This window comes from Mytilus californianus, unplaced genomic scaffold, assembly GCF_021869535.1.
Source record: "Mytilus californianus isolate M0D057914Y unplaced genomic scaffold, xbMytCali1.0.p SCAF_17, whole genome shotgun sequence".
Taxonomy (NCBI): domain Eukaryota; kingdom Metazoa; phylum Mollusca; class Bivalvia; order Mytilida; family Mytilidae; genus Mytilus; species Mytilus californianus.
Window position 1 is genome coordinate 2,840,494 of NW_026262659.1, and position 24,219 is coordinate 2,864,712.

The 24,219-nt window shown below is 32.1% G+C and overlaps 1 protein-coding gene across 1 annotated transcript in view; it reads right to left on the minus strand.

Annotated features, from left to right (window-relative positions):
- Positions 1–24,219, minus strand: part of LOC127726238 (alpha-latroinsectotoxin-Lt1a-like) — a 235,827-nt gene that overhangs the window by 149,396 nt on the left and 62,212 nt on the right. The window contains exons 4-12 of the mRNA XM_052233545.1: positions 22,573–22,875; positions 21,698–21,770; positions 14,481–14,515; positions 11,888–11,974; positions 11,146–11,235; positions 8,759–8,839; positions 8,341–8,387; positions 7,084–7,172; positions 4,592–4,735 (exon numbers count right to left, since the gene is read on the minus strand). Coding sequence (XP_052089505.1) covers positions 4,592–4,735; positions 7,084–7,172; positions 8,341–8,387; positions 8,759–8,839; positions 11,146–11,235; positions 11,888–11,974; positions 14,481–14,515; positions 21,698–21,770; positions 22,573–22,875 — 949 coding nt within the window. The remainder of the gene's footprint in view (positions 1–4,591; positions 4,736–7,083; positions 7,173–8,340; positions 8,388–8,758; positions 8,840–11,145; positions 11,236–11,887; positions 11,975–14,480; positions 14,516–21,697; positions 21,771–22,572; positions 22,876–24,219) is intronic.

Here is a 24,219-nt window from a genome sequence, read left to right on the forward strand (position 1 = left end):
AAACGGTATTTGGAAAGCCATACAATTTACCTCAATTTAGGATAGTTTTGAGGAGTCAAAATAGGTTGAACGGATCATATAAACCCGAAGGTAAATATAATACAAGCCCAAACGAAAAATTATAAACAAGTCTAAATTGAAAACAACGTTCAAACCTATGATTGCGTTGGATAAAAATCGCATTTTTTATACGTGTGCATGCAAAACAAATTTCTTGTTAGAGGGGTCTAAATACAGCACAAACAACATTTTCCAAAAGACCAAAAAAGTGAAAAAGTATATTTTAACAAAACGCATTTGACTAACAGGTCGAACAACAAATGTTCTTAAACCGTGCTGACTGCCATTGGCGATTGCCAAATAAACGGATCACCGATGTAATATATGGATCTTAATTAAAAATTTAATACTAAAGAGAAAACAATAAACTTGCGGAAAAGATGATATACCGCAAACAAAAGGTGCAAAAGTTTTTGTACACCATATCCGGATTTCGACAATTAATGTCTCTTCAGTGATGTTAGGAATCGAAACGGTATTTGGAAAGCCATACAATTTACCTCAATTTAGGATAGTTTTGAGGAGTCAAAATAGGATGAACGGATCATATAAACCCGACGGTAAATATAATACAAGCCCAAACGAAAAAATATAAACAGTCTAAATTGAAAACAACCTTCAAACCTATGATTGCGTTGGATAAAAATCGCAATTTTTATACGTGTGCATGCACAACAAATGTCTTGTTAGAGGGGTCTAAATACAGCACAAACAACATTTTCCAAAAGACCAAAATAATGAAAAAGTATATTTTAACAAAACGCATTTGACTAACAGGTCGAACAACAAATGTTCTTAAACCGTGCTGACTGCCATTGGCGATTGCCAAATAAAAGGATCACCGATGTAATATATGGATCTTAATTAAAAATTTAATACTAAAGAGAAAACAATAAACTTGCGGAAAAGATGATATACCGCAAACAAAAGGTGCAAAAGTTTTTGTACACCATATCCGGATTTCGACAATTAATGTCTCTTCAGTGATGTTAGGAATCGAAACGGTATTTGGAAAGCCATACAATTTACCTCAAATTAGGATAGTTTGAGGAGTCAAAATAGGATGAACGGATCATATAAACCCGAAGGTAAATATAATACAAGCCCAAACGAAAAAATATAAACAAGTCTAAATTGAAAACAACCTTCAAACCTATGATTGCGTTGGATAAAAATCGCATTATTTATACGTGTGCATGCACAACAAATGTCTTGTTAGAGGGGACTAAATACAGCACAAACAACATTTTCCAAAAGACCAAAAAAGTGAAAAAGTATATTTTAACAAAACGCATTTGACTAACAGGTCGAACAACAAATGTTCTTAAACCCTGCTGACTACCATAGGCGATTGCCAAATAAACGGATCACCGATGTAATATATGGATCTTAATTAAAAATTTAATACTAAACAGAAAACAATAAACTTGCGGAAAAGATGATATACCGCAAACAAAAGGTGCAAAGGTTTTTGTACACCATATCCGGATTTCGACAATTAATGTCTCTTCAGTGATGTAAGGAATCGAAACGGTATTTGGAAAGCCATACAATTTACCTCAATTTAGGATAGACTCTTGAATTTTGAGGAGTCAAAATAGGATGAACGGATCATATAAACCCGAAGGTAAATATAATACAAGCCCAAACGAAAAAATATAAACAAGTCTAAATTGAAAACAACCTTCAAACCTATGATTGCGTTGGATAAAAATCGCATTTTTTATACGTGTGCATGCAAAACAAATTTCTTGTTAGAGGGGTCTAAATACAGCACAAACAACATTTTCCAAAAGACCAAAAAAGTGAAAAAGTATATATTAACAAAATGCATTTGACTAACAGGTCGAACAACACATGTTCTTAAACCCTGCTGACTGCCATTGGCGATTGCCAAATAAACGGATAACCGATGTAATATATGGATCATAATTAAATATTTAATACTAAACAGAAAACAATAAACTTGCGGAAAAGATGATATACCGCAAACAAAAGGTGCAAAGGTTTTTGTACACCATATCCGGATTTCGACAATTAATGTCTCTTCAGTGATGTTAGGAATCGAAACGGTATTTGGAAAGCCATACAATTTACCTCAATTTAGGATAGACTCTTGAATTTTGAGGAGTCAAAATAGGATGAACGGATCATATAAACCCGAAGGTAAATATAATACAAGCCCAAACGAAAAATTATAAACAAGTCTAAATTGAAAACAACGTTCAAACCTATGATTGCGTTGGATAAAAATCGCATTTTTTATACGTGTGCATGCAAAACAAATTTCTTGTTAGAGGGGACTAAATACAGCACAAACAACATTTTCCAAAAGACCAAAAAAGTGAAAAAGTATATTTTAACAAAACGCATTTGACTAACAGGTCGAACAACAAATGTTCTTAAACCGTGCTGACTGCCATTGGCGATTGCCAAATAAACGGATCACCGATGTAATATATGGATCTTAATTAAAAATTTAATACGAAAGAGAAAACAATAAACTTGCGGAAAAGATGATATACCGCAAACAAAAGGGGCAAAAGTTTTTGTATACCATATCCGGATTTCGACAATTAATGTCTCTTCAGTGATGTTAGGAATCGAAACGGTATTTGGAAAGCCATACAATTTACCTCAATTTAGGATAGTTTTGAGGAGTCAAAATAGGATGAACGGATCATATAAACCCGAAGGTAAATATAATACAAGCCCAAACGAAAAAATATAAACAGTCTAAATTGAAAACAACCTTCAAACCTATGATTGCGTTGGATAAAAATCGCATTTTTTATACATGTGCATGCACAACAAATGTCTTGTTAGAGGGGTCTAAATGCAGCACAAACAACATTTTCCAAAAGACCAAAAAAGTGAAAAAGTATATTTTAACAAAACGCATTTGACTAACAGGTCGAACAACACATGTTCTTAAACCCTGCTGACTGCCATTGGCGATTGCCAAATAAACGGATCACCGATGTAATATATGGATCACAATTAAAAATTTAATACTAAACAGAAAACAATAAACTTGCGGAAAAGATGATATACCGCAAACAAAAGGTGCAAAGGTTTTTGTACACCATATCCGGATTTCGACAATTAATGTCTCTTCAGTGATGTTAGGAATCGAAACGGTATTTGGAAAGCCATACAATTTACCTCAATTTAGGATAGACTCTTGAATTTTGAGGAGTCAAAATAGGATGAACGGATCATATAAACCCGAAGGTAAATATAATACAAGCCCAAACGAAAAAATATAAACAAGTCTAAATTGAAAACAACCTTCAAACCTATGATTGCGTTGGATAAAAATCGCATTTTTTATACGTGTGCATGCAAAACAAATTTCTTGTTAGAGGGGTCTAAATACAGCACAAACAACATTTTTCAAAAGACCAAAAAAGTGAAAAAGTATATATTAACAAAACGCATTTGACTAACAGGTCGAACAACAAATGTTCTTAAACCGTGCTGACTGCCATTGGCGATTGCCAAATAAAAGGATCACCGATGTAATATATGGATCTTAATTAAAAATTTAATACTAAACAGAAAACAATAAACTTGCGGAAAAGATGATATACCGCAAACAAAAGGTGCAAAGGTTTTTGTACACCATATCCGGATTTCGACAATTAATGTCTCTTCAGTGATGTTAGGAATCGAAACGGTATTTGGAAAGCCATACAATTTACCTCATTTTAGGATAGACTCTTGAATTTTGAGGAGTCAAAATAGGATGAACGGATCATATAAACCCGAAGGTAAACATATAATACAAGCCCAAACGAAAAAATATAAACAAGTCTAAATTGAAAACAACGTTCAAACCTATGATTGCGTTGGATAAAAATCGCATTTTTTATACGTGTGCATGCAAAACAAATTTCTTGTTAGAGGGGTCTAAATACAGCACAAACAACATTTTCCAAAAGACCAAAAAACTGAAAAAGTATATTTTAACAAAACGCATTTGACTAACATATGAATTATCTATCGTAGAGGAGATCCTTTACGATAGATAATTCAGCAGATCTGTAATATTCCGACTTCATGCCTTATATATCATGTACTGTGTTACGACGTTAGATAAAAACTGACGAGGAAAGGTAATACCCGGCCACCGAAAGCTTGATTTTTGTCGAGTCTAGGTGGTCGAGTGGTCTAGCGCGCCGGACATAGTGCAAGGCGATTTGGTGCCACGATATCTCAGTAGCATGAGTTCGAATCCCGGCCAGGTAAGAACAAAAATTTGCTTCCGCTGTTATTTAGACGAATTATATATACAGAATGTGTTTTCAGCCTTGTATCACCATCACTGGTGATCCGATGTACTGTAAGGATGATTCGAATGTGCAATTGTGCAATTATATGTAGTTTTGATATTTTATTTCCAAAAGTTTCGAATAATTTTTTTGTTTCAAAATATTGAAAGGAAAGGGAACATTTCAAAAATCATTATCTAAAAAACCAAAAGAGCAAAAAAAAAAAAAAAAAAAAATACATGAAAGATAAAAAGTACCTGTCTGTTCCTTTATGATAGACATTATTGTTATTTAATAGGTATTTCACTGCATCAACATATCCCTCACATGCCGCTAAATGCAATGCGCTTCTTTTGTCGCAATCTGTATCATTCATATTAATGTAGTTCTGGTATTTTATTCTGCATACAGACAAAAAGATAAAAGACATAATAATTGCGTTCCTAAAACTTCTCTACATTCAATGTTATTTGATTTTAAACACATCTTATTCATTAATATATGAAAAGGATGAGCCACGCACAACCTATACAATCTCTCTATATATTACACGTACAAGGTATAAATCAAATATCAACAACTATATCAAAAATAATATAATGTAGTGGAAAATGCATTCAATTATGAGCACATACGAGCAAATATATCCTTGATATTCGCGGTGTTAATAAAAAGATATATATTATATTTAAGCATGTAGGCAATTAAACATCATTTCTCTTATGGTGGTGGCTTGTTATCTATTTCTTGCATGAAGAGATATATCTCGTATCACACTGTACGGAGTGCGATACGAAAAAGTAATACGAGAATCTGCGTTGATTTGATTGGCTTAACCGGCGTCGTTAGACGATATTACAACATTTTCATTTGCTATTCGTTAGGTCTTCAAAGGTTAAGACGATGTCTTTTTCTTCCATGGCAACGAACATATGTGGATTCTTCAATAATATACAAAATACTCACACTTTTTACCTGAAAATATTTTTTTTGTCAACTTTTTATACATTCTGAAGCGTACAAAAAGTTTAAATTGTCAGATGTATAAGTTTGACATGAGAACAGGACATATGACGTCATACTGGTATGTGCAAAAGACTAGATCAATACCTTAAGACATGTAAATATCCTTTATACGTTTATATATACAAGGTTTAGAAGAGACACTTAATTTTCATGTACTTAGTGGAATAAATGGAATTAATGAAAAAAGGAGAGAAACGAAAATATAGATGAAACAAAATATTAAGAAAAATTTCAAACACAACGGGGAGTGTCTCTGATATGTTTCTGAACAGATTAAAAATAGCAATATTCATATCATACGAAAATAATCTGTTTCCAAAAAGTAATAAGTCAATTTTTCTGTCAACATTATCAACAATTGAGTGAATGGAATCAAGTAAGGTCTGTATCATTGTACTTAGGGAAAATGAAAAAGAAATGCTGGTTATCCTCAACAGGGTGATTACAGATTGCACAAAAAGAGTTCTCTTATAAGAACTGATTAAACAAATGAGATTTTAGATTTCTAGCATTATTTATGAGTTGACAATGAGTAATATCATGTTCCCTTATTCCATAATGGAAAGGTTTAAATATTTCATCAGTCCTATAAAACTTTCCAGTCTACCTCTAAATATACAGAAACTTGGGGACTTCTGTATACTTAGAGGGAGACTAATAGTGGAAGGAATGAAACTATTAAAGTAAGAGCCAGTTCTAGAAAGTGGGGGCGTAAAGTACTATTTTCATTTCTCAGAGTATAAGGGGTTGGCCTGGGAAAATATGGCTCGACTAACTCATATAATTATGCAGGTGTCATCCTATTTAATATTTTATAAAACAGTATAACCTTATGTTTATTTCGTCTATCCTCCAGAGTTTCTAATTCTTATTCAATATAAAGTTTTTGGCATGAGGAATTACGCCGTAGACCAGCAATAATACTACCAGCTTCTATTTGAATATTTTCAAGATTCAATGTTATAAGGTACGATCACACATCACCAAAGTTTAGAAATAGAAGTACAATAGAAATACTAGCATTTCAATCATTATGGTCACATATAGGGTGGTTTTAAAAGAACTTTGTGAATCTTTTAACAGTTTCATGCTGTCAAAAACATATGTTTGCACGTTTCATATTGAAGGCATTTTCAAATCATTTAGCATACTGATATGCGTTTACAAGAAAACTGCATCCGTAATAAGATATTCCGAGGCCTTTGCAACTTTGTTTTGATTTGCAAATGTAACATGATATGTAATATATTAATGGATATTCTACTGAAAATATTATTGCACTTTACACACTCCAACAAGGTGTACATTCTATGCATGAAAACCCCTATTACATATTAAAAGCACTCCTCTTAAATGTTATTTTTACCGAAGAGTGTTGTGTTTATGAAAACACTACTTCATTCTGTCAGTGTTACGATGTAAAGACAAAAACAAGATATCCGAATTCATGATCATGATGATGTTAACTGAGTAATTGTTTTATTGTTTTTCATGTCATAAACCATGCTCCATGCATTTATAGTAACATTTTTAAATGGACAGTGATTAATAACGTTTTACATCTAGATTGCAGGGTACTATTCAATCTTATAATTGAATCGTTCTAATACAGATCTAGTGGATATCCTATTCATTTGTGTTACCTTAAATAACGAAATTGCATTAGTCATCAGATGTAGAAATCGTAATAATTTAAATGAATCAATATTTTTAACACACTTACCTTCTTAACATTTTAATATCGCCTTTCGAAGCTGCTAAGAGTAATTTATAAATCTGTAACTCGTAATATTCATCATAAACACGTGGATACTGTAATATATATTTGCAGTAAATAAAGTAAAGTCAGGTATCAATATAACTTATTCAGGGAAATCATTCCAAAGATTTTATACAACTCTTTAATTGAGGGAAAATACAAAAGAGGGGCGAAAGATACCAGAAGGAAATTCAAACTCATAAATCGAAAATCAACTGACAACGCCATGGCTAAAATAGAAAAAGACAAACAGACAAACAATAGTACACAAAACACAACATAGAAAAAAAAACTAAGCAACACGAACCCCACCAAAAACTGGGGGTGATATCAGGTGCTCTGGAAGGGTAAGCAGATCCTGCTCCACATGTGGCCCCCGTAGTGTTGCTCATGTTAATACAAACCCGGTAATAAGTCTAATTCGGTAGGTTACAACATAAGGAACATATCCGCTATCATATGTGAAACGGACATTCCATAACGGTCAACCAACTCGTGATGGCGTCCGTAAAATATACAAAGGGATGATTGCAACTTCACCATTTGGAACTCTTGGTTTAATAGCTTCCTTGTGAGCAGCAACCTTCTATCAAGGAAATCATGATAGGAAATACAAGCCCGGATATATCGTATCAATTTGGAGATATATACTCCGTATGCAGGCGCTGCTGGAATGTTGCTACAAGGCATCATAAAAAAAGTGAAAACCATTTGATCAACTTTTGCCCTTAAGCAACCTACGGACAACCTAACTGTACGTAAACCATTATGTACTAAAGCACTCTGCAATGGTCAAAGGTGTTTTTGTCATTAAATTCGTGCCTCAGAGCACTAATTTCATGTCTTTGATAATACATCATAACATGACAGATAAGTCTACATTGAAAGGCTTACCCAAATATATCGCCAAATTCTTTATTTAAATGGAGATACGCAGTTTGAACTTTTCTAATTTCCCAAGACTCCCTCATAAAATAAACATTGAACGTAAAATGCGTTTATAGTTAATAATCGATGATGAAAAAATGAGATAAAGCGTTGAAATATGTGACAGAGATATTCAGTTTCGGTCAAATTAATCATGAATCGTCTTTAACCCTTCGAAGAGAGTAATAATAATTAAATTGCCATCACATTTTATGTAGTGTCTTGAATAAACCGGCTTTGGCAAATCGTACCCCCAGGCTATAGGTATATGTTATTGAAAGTTACTAAACATACCTTAACTAATTGATGCGTGAAAGCACAATACACCACAAAAACAGTACCTACAACACATAATTTTTGATTAGTTCATTTTATCATTTAGATTGATCTAGATATCAGGTACGAAGTAAACATGCGCTTTATCGTACAATTCGATATAAAAATACAGGCAATACAATGAATGTTTATTTCATGTAAACACAAAATGGTTTAAATCTCCATGATAGACAAAAAAATCATAACAACGTATTAACGTTGAAACGTGTTTTTATTTTGAGTTTTTGGTTGCTTAAGAAGCTTTATGGATTTTTTTTTATGTGTACTGTATCTAACGAAAACTATACTTATTCTCTTAACCTAGACTTTTTATGCATAACTACTCAGAAAGTTTCTTGAAAGTTGTGAAAATAGAATACGAATATATGCAACTTACCCAAAATTATACAAACCCCTAACAAGGTAGCTCCTATTGCTACAATTTTCAGACAATGTTTCACAAATATAAGGACTAAAACTGCAAAACGAAACAATATAATGCATGTTTAAATTTACATTTTCTTACGTAATATTATCGATGTTTCATTTCTAATTTTTTGTAAATTTTGTCAAGTCATGTTAAATTGCAATACCAATACATGACACATTACATTACACACAGATGACCTCAGTTGTTTTAAGCACACTTTTAGAATACACTTTATCCTTAAGTTGTAATGTTTTTAGAACAAAATCAACCAATAACGTTGTTTTGCCTTCTGATTTTTATGATTTGATACCTAATTTTCTATTGTATATATTAAAGTCATTGCTATAGCAGAATAATATGTGGTGAGCATGGGAAACAATATTAAAAGTTCAAAACTTTCATTACAAAAAACACACTAATTGACTTTTTTAATTTTGAAAATAGCTCCTTGGTATATATGTCTAACACTTTAAAAAATGTCCATCGCCTCAAATGTGTCCAACTCGCTAACCGTACTCATATGACGTCATTGAAATGCAAAACATGTATAACTGCCCAATGGCGCAAACACGTGTCCTTTTTAAGAACACACGATCGTGTTCATTTTGAAAAAAAAAAACAACCATAAAACGTGTCCAATCCCCCAAGCGTGTCTATATGGAGCCTTTTTGATGCCCAAACGTGTCAACCAATATTTAATCACGTATGGTGCTTGAAAACAAATCTAATCGATATTATAACAGAAACCTTCCTTTTGTTTTATTGTTATTAAAATAGAAAAATAGCTTTACAAAAGTCCAGATTTTTATGGTCTGAAGGAACATATTAATTTTGATTTCTGTTTTAAACATAAATTTGGTTATTGACCTTTCATTAAACTATACCTTCATCCATTGTCCTACACCAAGGGTGACTAAAAAATCGTAATACGGGGTCCGTAGGTGGAATGTTGAAAGGCAAAATTTTAGTCCATATCCAATATGTCTTTTTTTCCAGTGGCAATTAAAAGGCTTTTATAATATAAACTACATATTTGTTGTTCATAACATGCAAGAAATATTTGCAACTGATCGTTAAACAACCAACAATCAATGTATTGTCCTAAAAATCCATAAAAATAATCAAACAACAATCAGTTAATTCGTTATTTTCTGTTTGCTGATTATTACCTCTTGAAAAATTAATTGAACGTAAGGTGACAGTTAAACAAATTATGCATATTTATAATGACTTAAAATCACGTTATCTTGGAAGTTACGCATATACAATATTTGAAACGTATTTGAACGTTACCTTTTATAGTAATAAAAGTTTTTTTTAACAATTATAAACTATAAGACTGGTATCAGGGATGCTAATGATACATTCAAAGTTATTCCTCTTGATAAGGTTTCTTTAGTGATGTTTGGACACAAAATATTCAAATATAAAAACTGAATACCAGTATACAGACTGAGAAGATCTAATGAAAAATCAGTACTGTTATAATGAAATGAAAATACTTCTTCAGGAAGCCGACCATGCAATATCTTCAATCATCCTTAAAATAGTTAAGCATCAACGAAGTATATTAGTACAACATAATTCACTAGTACACTATGATTTTAACTGTGCAAAGCTAATCAATTACAGTGTTTATTTTCGCCATATATATTGATAAAATATTTGCCACTTGACGTTTACCAATCAACAGTCAAGAGTTAGTTTACGGTAAAAGTTAAATTTGCAACCATGCACTAAGGAAATTTGAGCGCTTAAAGATTTGAAAAGTTTCGGCTTTTAAAAGTGGACAAATTTTTGCAAATTACAATTGTCGGACACGTTTGGGAGGGACGTGAAATTGGACGCATTCGGCAATATGGAATTTTAAGGAAACGTTTTGGCGAAATAGACACGTATGGTTGAATCAGACACGTTTATAGGATGGACACGTGTGACATAATATATATTATAGTTGTGTTTATTGTGATGTAAATTTCATTTCTATGCATTACTGAAGAATAACTTTATGTACATGTATAAACAAAATATATATATACTCGTGTCCTTTCATTTTGATAGATGCACTATCAAAGTTACGTTTGAAATTTGCAGTTCATTTTTTGTTTTTCTAATATGATGTGTACAAATGTAAATCATCTTCTATTTTTAAGGTACACATGTTCTTTTTCTTAATTCCCCGTCTTCGTGTTTGTCGTTTTGATTATTTGTTTGATTTTAATCAGAAATTGTAAGTAGCTGGAACGCATGGTGTTTTTTTTTTCTTTACTTCCATCATAATCAATGATAATACTAAGCCAACACGATTGACAGCTGTTACATTGTGGTATTAGAAATTTCTTTGACAAACTCACCAAAACTAGTTAAAAGCACAGCAAAAAGTAACAGTACCGGTATCAGGGTATAACTATAAGGTTCCCAAACTTTACCCCGAATTATGATAACTGGAATAAATAAATATTAGTCAAAACAAACGAGAATATTTTTGCACTTTGTTTTGATATTATGACTCTATAGTGCGTAAATAGAAAAAAACCCATAGATATTAAAACGTACATTAGACGTAACTACATTATTATATTATAGAAATAAATATCTAAATATATAAGAGCGTTGGACAATTCGTTGGGATTGAAAGGAATAGAATGATGTGTTTAACATTTACTGTTTAATATCTTTTTTAGCGTGCCTCGTTATTTTATACATCCGGTTATTGTTTTACCTATTACATGTATTATGTCTGTTTGTTTTGCTAACATATTGTAGTCAACGTAATGGAATTCTATGCGACTGGGGTTTAGTTGGCTGTAGGACCGTGTTTAATGCACTGGTGGTCATGTTCTACATAAGGAAATGTCTGTACCAAGTCAGGAATATGACAATTGTTTTCCTTTCGATTAATTCGTTTGAGCTTTAGATTTTGCCATTTGATATGGGACTTTTAATATTGAGTTTTCCTTGGAGTGCCCTATTTTTGTTATTTTACTTTTTAGTTCTATTTGACATAATATACGTAAGAATTATAATATTTATGCTTTATGTTATACGTTTGAATCTGTAATGTTTACGTTATATTTCGAGTAAGGTTAATCTTACCTAAAAGCAACAGCGGGCAAATAACAAAGCCTATCGCCACGACTGTATTTACATAAGATGTCTTGTAGCTCTTGTGAATGGTTTTACCTAAAACAGAAAAAAATATCTAGACAAAACAGGAAAATATTGTATCTAAACCAGAAATAAATCAATACTATCTATTTTCTCAGTATGCAATTTTGGAGATTGCACACGCTTATGTATGTTGGGTGGTAACGACGATATTCGATATAATACAATGAATTTAAGTATTATCTTATTTTTCTGGTCAATAGAAACCCGACATCACGGCTTTGAATTATAAACTATCAAATGAGATACATATAAAAAGAAATTTTTCTAATTTCAGGGAAAAACAAAAAACGTTAAAAAAAGTTTTAATGTACAAGGAATTTATAATTATACCACATGGAGATGATCTGGACGAAGGTTTAATTTTTAATTTTTCTCTTTTTTTCAAGTATTTCAGGTTTTCATTTGGCTCACTAGACTCGCGATTGAATCTGCTGAAGTAACAATCCAATCAAAAGATAAAGAAGGCAAATTTAAATGCAGAGTAAAAACTCATCGAAGTAAGAATATCAAGTTATGAATGCATCCCCTGTAATGCGAATCAGCACTCAGGCAAAATGTCATACCGAAAAACCTTACTTTTAACTTTTTTTGTATTAACAATGTTTTAATTAACAGCGAGGTACCGAATATTGGTCTGGTACTATCTTTCGTTTTAACCATTGGTACATAATGTCCATCATATGGAGAATCGACCAAGCGGTAACAAACATAACACACAATGACTAAAAGAGGGACATAGGCAAAGAAAATGTCGATTCCAAAAAATACTTTGCAGAATAAAAAGAGTAATAAAAAGCATCACACCAAAAAGTGGAAAAAATCCCCGTGTCCGTAAAAATAAATTTCATACGTCGGAAGCATATGTACTTTAAAAACAGTTGTGGTCCATACGTTTGATGTGTTTTGTCATTTGATTTTGCCATGTGATTAGGGACTTTCCGATTGAATTTTACTTTTTATTAGATATAAGAAAATGTGGGGTGAGTGCCAAAGAAACAACTCTCCATCCAAGTCACAATTTATAAAAGTAAACCATTATAGGCAGACGGGGTCATCGGTCACATTTTTAAATTAGATACCCTAAGGATGATTGTTAGTTTGGTTAAATGTGTCTCAGTAGTTTCAGAGAAGAAGATTTTTGTAAAAGATTACAAAAATTTACGAAAAATTGTGAAAAATTTACTTTAAAGGGCAATAACTCCTTATGGGATCAATTGAAAATTTTGGTCATGTTGGCTTATTTGTAGATCTTACTTTGCTGAACAATTTTGCTAATTACAGTTTAACTCTGTCTATTAGAATATTCAAGATAATAACCAAAAACTGAAAAATTTCCTTAAAATTACTAATTCAGGGGCAGCAACCCAACAACGGGTTGTCTGATGCGTCTGAAAATTTCAGGGCAGATAGATCTTTTTTACCCCATGTCAGATTTGCTCTAAATGCTTTAGTTTCAGAGATATAAGCCAAACTGCATTCTACTCCCCATGTTCTATTTTTAGCCATGGCAGCCATCTTGTTTGATGGGCGGGGTCGTCGGATACATTTTTTAAAGTTATTACCCTAAGGATGATTTTGGCCAAGTTTGGTTTTATTTGGCTATGCAGTTTCAGAGGAGAAGATTTTTGTAAAATTTAACGGACGACCACGGACGACGGACGCCAAGTCATGAGAAAAGCTCACTTGGTCCTTTTGGGCAATTTGTCGGCGACTTTGATATTTTATAATATAGTATGGATCTTACTGATTTGTGAATGCCGTACGGTGATATGTAGCCAATACATCACCGCCGTTTGTTCTCTTGTGGATATTACTCCTATTTGCTATCTAGCCATTTTTTAAAAAAAAATTATCAAACAGTTCTACCATAGAAAGAGAAAAGATCAAATTTTCAATGTATGTCTTTACACAGTTGATGGAGGGTAAATTAATGTCCAATTTCGACTAATAGATTAACATGTTCTAAAATGACTAAGTATTTAAAGGACTTACATGTGTAATCAGTCTTTGTAAAGCATGACTATATGCAATGTCGAAACATAAATATCAAAAAGTAAAATCACAAAGATACTGAACTCCGAGGAAAATTCAAAACGGAAAGTCCTTCATCAAATGGAAAAATCAAAAGCTCAAACACATCAAACGTATGGATAACAACTGTCATATTCCTGACTTGGTACAGGCATTTTCTTATGTAGAAAATGGTGGATTGAACCTGGTTTTATAGCTAGCTTAACCTCTCATTTGTATAACAATCGCATCAAATTCTATTATATTGACAACGATGCGTGAACAAAACAAACAGACATAATAGGTACAAATGTCAAAAATAGGGGTACATTGTACTAATAGTATTGATACTTAGACAACAATTTACCTTTACACCTGTAAGCATCGAAATAATTTTTTCAAATATTTTGCTATAATCTTAAATTGATAATCTTTAGATTGTGTTTATATACACTCATATACACATATCAAACACACCCCACTATACAATAGGTGAATAAATAATTACCGTTATTTCTTGTATTGATTTGCTGCCAACTTCCGCTACAATAATAAACATAATTAAATATTAAGTATTTGTGCTTAACAGCAGTCATGTATCATAGTGAAAATAACACGTGCAAAACACGTTTACGAAAATGCATCCCATTGATTTGTGGTCTAACAAGTCTAAATACAGCACAAACAACATTTTCCAAAAGACCAAAAAAGTGAAAAAGTATATTTTAACAAAACGCATTTGACTAGCAAGTCGGACAACGGATGTTATTAAACCCTGCTGACTGCCATGACGATTGCCAAATAAACGGATCACAGATGTAACAAAATGGATCTTAATTATTAGTTTAATACAATGTACCTAACAGAAAATAAAAAACTTGCGGAAAAGATGATATACCGCAAACATGAGGTGCAAAAATTTGTACACCATATCCGGATTTCAACAATTAATGTCTCTTCAGTGATGTTAGGAATCGAAACGGTATTTGGAAGGCCATATAATTTACCTCAATTTGGAATTGACTCTTGAATTTTGAAGAGTCGAAATAGGATGAACGGATCATATAAACCCGAAGGCAAATATAATACAATCTCAAACGAAAATATATAAACAAGTCTAAATTGAAAACAAAGTTCAAACCTATGAATGCGTTGGATAAAAACCGCAATTTTTATACGTGTGCATGCAAAACAAATTTCTTGGTAGAGGGGTCTAAAAAAAAGTGAAAAAGTATATTTTAACAAAACGCATTTGACCAGATAGATTAATCTCTATATAGAAAATGATGTGTATTTATACATCCCAAAATAAGAATGTGTCCATAGTAAACAGATGCCCCACTCGCACTATCATTTTCAATGTTCATTGGACCGTGAAATAAGGGTAAAAACTCTAATTTGGCAATAAATTTAGAAAGATCATATCATAGGAAACATGTGTACTAAGTTTTATGTTGATTGGACTTTATCAAAAACTACCTTGACCAAAAACTTTAACCTGAAGCGGGCCAGACGGACGAACGAACAAACGAACGGACGAACGGACGAACGTACGAACGAACGGAAGCACAGACGAACAAACGAACGGACCACAGATCGAAAAACATAATGCCCATAAGGCGGTTACAAAAATATCTGAAAAGAATACAAATTTAGTTATTTTTTATTTTGCTCATGACAAAATCGATATTTGTGCCAATGTAAACTATATTCAAAATCTAATTACAACATTGGTAAGATATTCTTTACTAATACGCTTGTTTAAAGGTTCGATGAGTTTACACGGATCTCATAGTGATTTCTGCGCTTTTAGTACAATTATACCGTAAATATAGGATGTGAAGGACCGTTTTAATAAGTTTTGGTACATCCAAATTTACTGATCAAATATTTGTATCTTTAAAAGAATTTAGTAAAAGTTTTAAGTAATTTATGGTAACTAAATCCCTGACTTAATCATTTACCAGTGGTGAATTGATCTATGACATCACTACACACACAGGCATAACGAACGAGTTGGGATATATAAACACCGTATGATGGAGCCAAAGGAACATCGCCGTCTAAAAAAAGGAAAATTAACAATAGGCAATGAAAAATCGTCTCTTTTGTCGTAAATTTTAGTATGGAGTTTCCCTTTAGAAATTGAAATGTCTAAATGTAGAAAAGGACAACTACTGCTGTTTATGTTAGATTTATTTAAAGCAAGTTACTTTGGGTAAATTTCGGTAGTATATTTAGAGAACTCTGGATTATTTAACGATAAAAAGTATCATCAAGACAACGGCAGGTATTGCTGAATGTATCAACCAAATGTAATAATGACGTGTCATTACTGAGTTTGGTCATAAACTGAGATTCATAGCAATACTTGAATAAATCTGCTATTAAAAGGGCGCAGTTAGTTCCCAAAGGAATACCTGCTACCTGTTGATACACTTTATTGCCGAAACGTCCATATATGTTGTCCAGGAAAACATTTAAAGCTTCAATCATATCTTAACATTTTCAGTAAGTGTATCTAGCATACCTTCCTTCTTGTTACAGAAAAAGGCTTTAAACGAGTTACAGCAAAAAAATTTGTAATGAGATTTTTCAAAAGACCATTTAATTAAATATAAAAACTTTTTTCTTGATAAGATTGTGAGGAGTGTAGTGTAGAGAGTAGAAAAATCATAACTGTCAACAGAATTAAAAGGACCATCAAAAGCACGTATTTAATCTAAAACCTTTAAATAATTTTTAACACTCCAAAAATAATTAATACCATTATTTTCATAAGCTTCATAGTAGTAAAAGTAGTAAGGGAGGTAGTTATAGTAGTAGAACACTTACTAGATGCGGAAATGAAACGGAATTTAAATGGTTGTTTGTGTAATTTGGGTAACCAGTACATAGTCGGGACTTTCAAATGTTAGGAAGAGGCTTTAAGCTTGGTAGTGGCAGTGATATGCTTGTTTACAATTTGACTCTCTTTGGAGCGTACTGACCTGAATGTAGACGAATTGATAATTTCGTTTTGGAGAAATTCCGTGTAGTATATGCCTCACACCACCACTACATAATTGGCTGCTTAGTCTGTCCGTACGAACACAAACCGGTTTGCGAGTACTTGGAGTTTATTTGTTATTCAAAAAATGGTATATCATGGACCCTATTATTAATTTCAGAATTGTTTTCAAAGTGACATATACGAATATCAACAGTATTTATAATTTTATTCAAATAACTGTCTAGAGATTTTTTTCAGATTTTTCACGTTTACACCAATTTTTACAGTAGGCAGACAGAGCGTCTTTAATACCCTAACGACACTGTTTCCAATCTATTATAGATGGAGGATGATACTTAGGTCCTTTGTTAAGAAAAGCTTTGACCTCACGGTCTTCGACGATGTTGAGGTCACATGTAATGACATGACCATAGGGAACATATCTAACACTAGATATTTCAGTCTCAAGTGGAAGGAGTATTATTTTCTATATTGACGTCTGATGTAACTGTCGTATAATTAAAAATCAAACTTCTGTGTTTTTTTTTTATAATAATACGAAATAATAGGTGGTTCTGTATTATCAAAATATGGAGGTATTTGGCCATGGATAGTAGAGTCATTGAATATACTAGATAAGTTAATAAAATCAATACCTCTATTTATATATTTCAATTTAAGAAAATGCCGTTTATGATTTTCAGGTTTATCGATACTAGAAAACAGCCTGTGATGACAAAAGGCTGTAATAATACGGGTGTATTCATACAACGGGCTAAAAAATGAAATTTTATCACACTCCTGAAAAATAGCATATAAGTTACTTATTGGTATATGACCCAGTTTGCGTAATATTTGATGTCTACCATTATTTTATTATAGATAACAGATCAGCAAGTGTTTAATTTATACGAGGTTTAATACGTTGATTACGTTTTTGTTTTGCGTTTTCAATGAGACCTATTATTTCTTAGTCGTTTATCGACAATATTAATGACATCGATAAAAGTTTTAGATATGTTCCCCTGTCCCAATATTTTGTCATTGAGACCGAGAGGATAAGCTGTTTAAAGTCTGTTTATCCAAAATAGTTCGCGATCTTCACGGGATTTGTCAAGTTGCTTGTTTGATTGTCCGTGGTGTTTCTGGACGGTTTCATGTGGTTGGAATTTTATAATTTTAGATTGTGATTTAGGTAATCTAAATGTTGGTCTATCAAACTTTTGAATTTTGTAGGTCTTCGAAAGCGGTAAAGGTGTTCTTGATTTTTTCTGTAATATTCTCGTCCCGTGTGTTCCATACTGTGGATTCATTATTATTCGTGGGATACCAATTTTTGTGGATTTCGTGGGTAAAGGTGAACCACGAATTTAAATGTTCAACGAATTACAAATTTTCTATAGCCCTGTATGCAGAATGTGTCAAACCCACGAAATCAAATATCCACGAAAACGTAAGTTTTACTCAATCCACGAAAATTGGTACCCACGAATATAAATGAATCCACAATAAATTGTAGACAACACTTAGGCTGGAATCAAGTTACCACATATATATGGTTTTGAGTTTTTCAGGTAATGTCACAGGAAAAGGAGAGTGAAAAAGCTTTCCCGTTCACTGTTGACTTAACAGTATTATGTGAAAAAAAAGTAAAATCACAAAAATACTGAACTCCGAGGAAAATTCAAAAAGGAAAGTCCCTATTCAAATGGCAAAAGCAAGAGCCCAAACACATCTAACGAATGGATAACAACTGTCACATTGTGAAGTTAATCTAAACAGGTAAGACTGTTTAATAATTGTTATTTTTCTGGAAAAGTTGGAATTCGGAGGCTTCCTTCAAAACTTTGAAATTAAAAGAGAGGCAACAGTTGCCCAAGAGTTATTCAAACTTCGACCACGTGGCACCGTTCGTGCTGCTCATGTTAGTTCAATCCCAGTGATAAGTGTAATAAACAACTATAAGTTGCACTTTGTAAATACAACTGTTTCTCAAACTTCACCTCTTTTGCGGAGATATATAATATTCATAGATAATTAATTTTGTTTACGTACTTGTTCCCGGATATGATCTCTATGTTTCATCTCGTAGAGACATAACTTGGGAATGTTACCAGTAAATATACATATTCATACCCATAAAATTTAAATCTGTGGAAATCCTTAAGTCAAGGTAGGGGTAGTGTAGAATTTTAATGTAAGTTTAAACTCATAGAAGTTCGGGGCATATAAACGTTGAAAATATGCCGCACAGCCCTATATTTTGACCTTTGAAAAAAATAGTAGTGCATATGAACTTTCCATTCTAGGATATATATTTTTTTTTCAAAACTTCATAGTAAAAGTGGTACAGTTTTAGCCATGGAAGGAGTTCCTATGGGAAATTGCCTTGTTGATATTTACAGAAATGCAACCTATATTGGGTGAAAAAAGAGAACATACAGAATTTAACCAAATCTGGTTTATCTCAGGGATTTTAATGAAATTAACTCAAATATAAAGTTTCATTAATAGTTCATAAAGATTGAGAAAATCCTTGGCCTGAACTATGATGAGGCAGCATAAATTCACAGTTTACAGTAAGCATAGTTTACTTAAAGCCCTGAATGCAAAATAAATTCATAATATATGCATATTAGTAATTCAAATTGTTTAGAAGTGCTTATATTTACTCTTCGCAGTCATTGAAACTCAAAGATCCTTCCTGAATATTATTGGTGGGATGTATTTTTTCGGTCCATAACTAACAAGCAAGCCGTAACACCTAAATGTGCTTTGTTGTGACCGCGGCATAAAAAAATACAAGCTAGAAATACAAAAATACCTCAATAAAACTTACAATAGTGTGTTTTATCCTTAATATGCACTAAATATTCCATATTATAAAAAACAGCAGAATAATCTAGGAAATTTGAGGCCCCAGAGACAAAAAACAGAGAAAAATGCCTACCACTTTGGTTAAAACATATAATTTAATTTGTAAATGCTATGACTTTATTATTTTAAGGGTCTTTTGTATAGAAACCAATAACTGTGCTTGGAAGTTATGCAAAAATCAGATGTTAGCAGTCATTTTTATAAAGCTTTTAATGAATTCATACATCAGACTGGTAACTTCATAAATACAACTTTTGCAAATATGGCTTTGTTTAAACATTTCTAGTTCATATATTAGCTAAATAATGTTGAATATATGGTAAGAGATGATACTGTTGTGACAAGATTTTTAAACTAACCATTTGAGGCAGCAATTGTGAACTTTCATTGACAAATAGACATACAGTAAGATGTGAACTGGAGACAGAGGCAGGATTGGATAATTTATATAATCTTGAATGTTGGAATGATTAGCTGCTAAACATTACATTTATAGTGTTCTAAAATGCTTTCAATTTGTTATCAAAATAGTTTCAAACAGGTTCTAGACATTTCATGTTAGAAAACATGAACATAGGGTAAGCTGGCAAAAATTAAAGTCTTTTTTTCAAGTTCTTTAAAAAATTGATACGGGGGGGGGGGGGGGGGGTATAAAATGTACTGTATATGCAATGATTTCCTTAAGGCTATAATTCTGATAAATAAGTATTGTTGTGAGAAAAAGTGTTTTTAGAGAGTTTTCTAATGGAATAAATGTTAGTATAGGTTGCACTTTGTAAATACAGCTGTTTCGCAAACTACGCCTTTTTTGGGGGGAAATATAATATTCATAGATAATTAATTTTGTTTACGTACTGGTGTCCGGATATGATCTCTATGTTTCATCTCGTAGAGACATAACTTGGGAATGTTACCAGTAAATATACATATTCATAGCCATAAAATTGAAATCTGTGGAAATCCTTAAGTCAAGGTAGGGGAAGTATAGAATTTTAATGTAAGTTTAAACTCTTAGAAGTTCGGGGCATATAAACGTTGAAAATATGCCGCACAACCCTATAGTTTGACCTTTGAAAAAAAAATTAGTGCATATGAACTTTCCATTCTAGGATATAATTTTTTTCAAAACTTCATAGTAAAAGTGGTACAGTTTTAGCCATGAAAGGAGTTCCTATGGGAAATTGCATTGTTGATATTTACAGAAATGCAACCTATACCTTGAACCAAAATAATGAATGTGTTTTTTCCTTTTGATATTTCGGGAGCAAATATCAACATTCTTTTTTTTGTCAACATTTAAAGGATAAATCAGTATAGAATAGCTTGTTTACATATATCCTTGACAGTTTTCGTTATAATGAATTGATATGGACACAAACAAGATCAGATATCTAATCGACGCAGTGAAGACATCTTGTAACGTCTATCGGATTTTGGTTCAGTTGACTACTTAAAGAATGTTAAAACTGTAGTAAAACACCGTTTTTAAATGTGTTAGTGGTCATATATAACGCCTCATGTCGAAGTTTATGACATCATATAGTGTTGCGTATAACATTTTAACTTGTCAGAGGTAACAAGCCGTATGCTATCAAATGAGCACCACCTATTAAATTTCTCCAAACACCTACTTTGATTATTCTATTCATTTGATAACAAGTTCCATAGTCGTTAGCTTGTCGTATGTAGTGCTGATGTTAAATATTCGATTTTTCGTATTTCAGGGTTTTGTTTTGCTCAATGTTGTTGCTATCTTTTAACCATGAGTTATAATTCAAATGACCAAAATAAAGCAGAAAACATTATAACAATGTGGAAAGATATAAATAGATGATCATCAAAGTAAATGGATTTACCGTTTATTCTGTGATGCAGGTAATGCAGGACATTTTGAATCATTATCGTGTTCTTCATAGACACATTCATAATCTAAAACATCGATGAAACATATTTAAAAGAAGATAGTTTTTTTCCCCGGAAACTTTTAAGTTGTTTTAAGGAAATGTGCGTTACGTATGTATATTTAGGAGATACCTAAACGGTGGACAGAACTCATATGTAGATTGATAGATGATGCAATATCATTTCAAATAGAATTGAAAGAAAAATAGCAACCTTTCCGATTTTGAAGATTACACTTGTACGTTAACTTTACAGTTATATTTATGAATAAATAATTGCAACGTGGCTGAGAGAAAAGGAGATGAGTAAAAAAAAACTCTATATAAAGGAAAGTAAAATATATTGGGTTCCAAATGCAAATGATCATTTCGAACACTAAAATCATTAAGATATTTTTTTTTAAAGGCAACACATCAATTATGCAAGTCGAAATAAGCTATTCCTTGTAAACCGAGAATCACAACTCTATCGTTAATATTTTGCTTTGATATCGAACGAATTTGTTTTTAGTTAGATGCCAATGACTTTAATACAATTGAAAACAAAACAAAGAACAGTGCAATTAAATTTAGATCATATCTCAACTAATACATAATAATTTACAATCAGGTCTTGCTGATAACTAAACTCCTCGTAAACAGTGAACAGATTTTCGATGTTGAAATTTATGTCACTATACATGTGTTTTATATGTAACAACATCAAAGCAATATTAGTATATGAATGATGTATTTTCCTAAGTATAGGTTATTTTTATGAATTGCTTTTTTTTTTATATCGCCTCATCTAGGAACTGAACTGTAAAGGTTAACATCACCAGTATACATACCTGGCGATAAAGTAAAGCCAACAGCGCATTTATTTAAGTAACAGGAACAATCTTCAGCTGATGGTATACAAAAACAATTTTGTTTCGGCTGTTTTATAAATTTATATCCTTTGGTATAATCGCAACGGCAAGCTCTATCTGAAATGAGGGTACCGTTATTATATAGAACTTGACCCTCTCCTTTACATATCGTCTTTTGATACAGGCAAACTCCGCTCACATTTGACCATAATGGGAAAGGTTGATATCGTTCTGACGAACAGTCAACATTTCGACGGCGACCGGTTACTACATATTTTTCGCCTGAAACATAAAAAAAAACAAAAAAAAATCAAAAAAGAGGTAATAGTGTGAATATGTAATTATGTTTTAATATTTCTTAACACTTTTAAACTTTTCAAAGTCCACAAATATGACATATTGCCTTTTTTTTCTTTATAAGAGTTATCTCAACAAAGATGGTTTTATGTGCGCATCTCCTTTGCAACCGTAAAAGAAATCGAAAAATTTATATTCAAAATTGCTCGTTAAAACTTCAGAACGCTTTGTTCAATTTTAACCGGATCGACAGTGAGACTCTATATGCGAGTTATTTTACCTTTTGTCTTTGGCTTAAACGATATAAAAACGTAACTAATGAACTGTAACTGACAGAAGTCCTGATTTGTTTTCGTTGGTCCACCATAAATATCTGGACCCCATGTTTTTAAAACCAGTGTTAAGTAACCTATGTTATGTAAACGGATGTGACCTTCGGTTAACTGGTTATCTCCCTTATCTCAAATGAAATTACATGTAAACCATATAATTTTGGCAGTTCCATGTAAGTTATCAAATGCGACGCAAAGTGGCATTTTCTAAACCGGAAGTCGCAAATTATTTCCCTCATTTGAGACAAAAATTATGAAAAAGTATGAAGAAATCTGTTATTGGACGCCAATAGTTACTAATAGTAAACCGAAGTAACTTTTTATTAATTGTTCAGAAATGTTATGTGGAAAGACCTCTCATTGTTCTCTGAACAATTTGTTTTTATTTTTTGTCTTCCGCCAAATTTTTTTTCTATCGCGGTATTGTTGTGGCTTACATTTTCGGTATAAGATATCGAACAGTTTATACGCTTTTGATACTACTGTGTAACCGTTTTACATTGTAAGAGTTATCTCCGCCAACACTGTTTTTTCTTGTGCATACTACTTCTTCGCAACCATAATCGTTTACGTCAAACTTATATAACAAAGTTGCTCGCTATATCCTAAGGTTCACGTATGATATATTTCCCTCAATTTATGAAAAAAGTATTTTCAGAATAAATGTGAAATCAGCTTTATTATTTTAAATAAATTTGGGTAGAAAGATCTCAATTATTCTCTGAACAGTTGTTTATTTATTCTAGAAAAAGATTTGTTCTAAAAATGAACTTTTTACAGACTGAATTTATTGGTTGCACTTTGTAAATACAGCTGTTTCACAAGCCACGACTCTTTTGGGAAGATATATAATATTTATTGATTTTTTGTTTTGTTTACGTACTGGTTCCCAGATATGACTAAATGTTTCATCTCATAGAGAAATAACTTGGGAATGTTACCAGTATAAAAACAGATTGTAGCGTTGAAAATGAAATCTGAAGAAAACACAAACAAA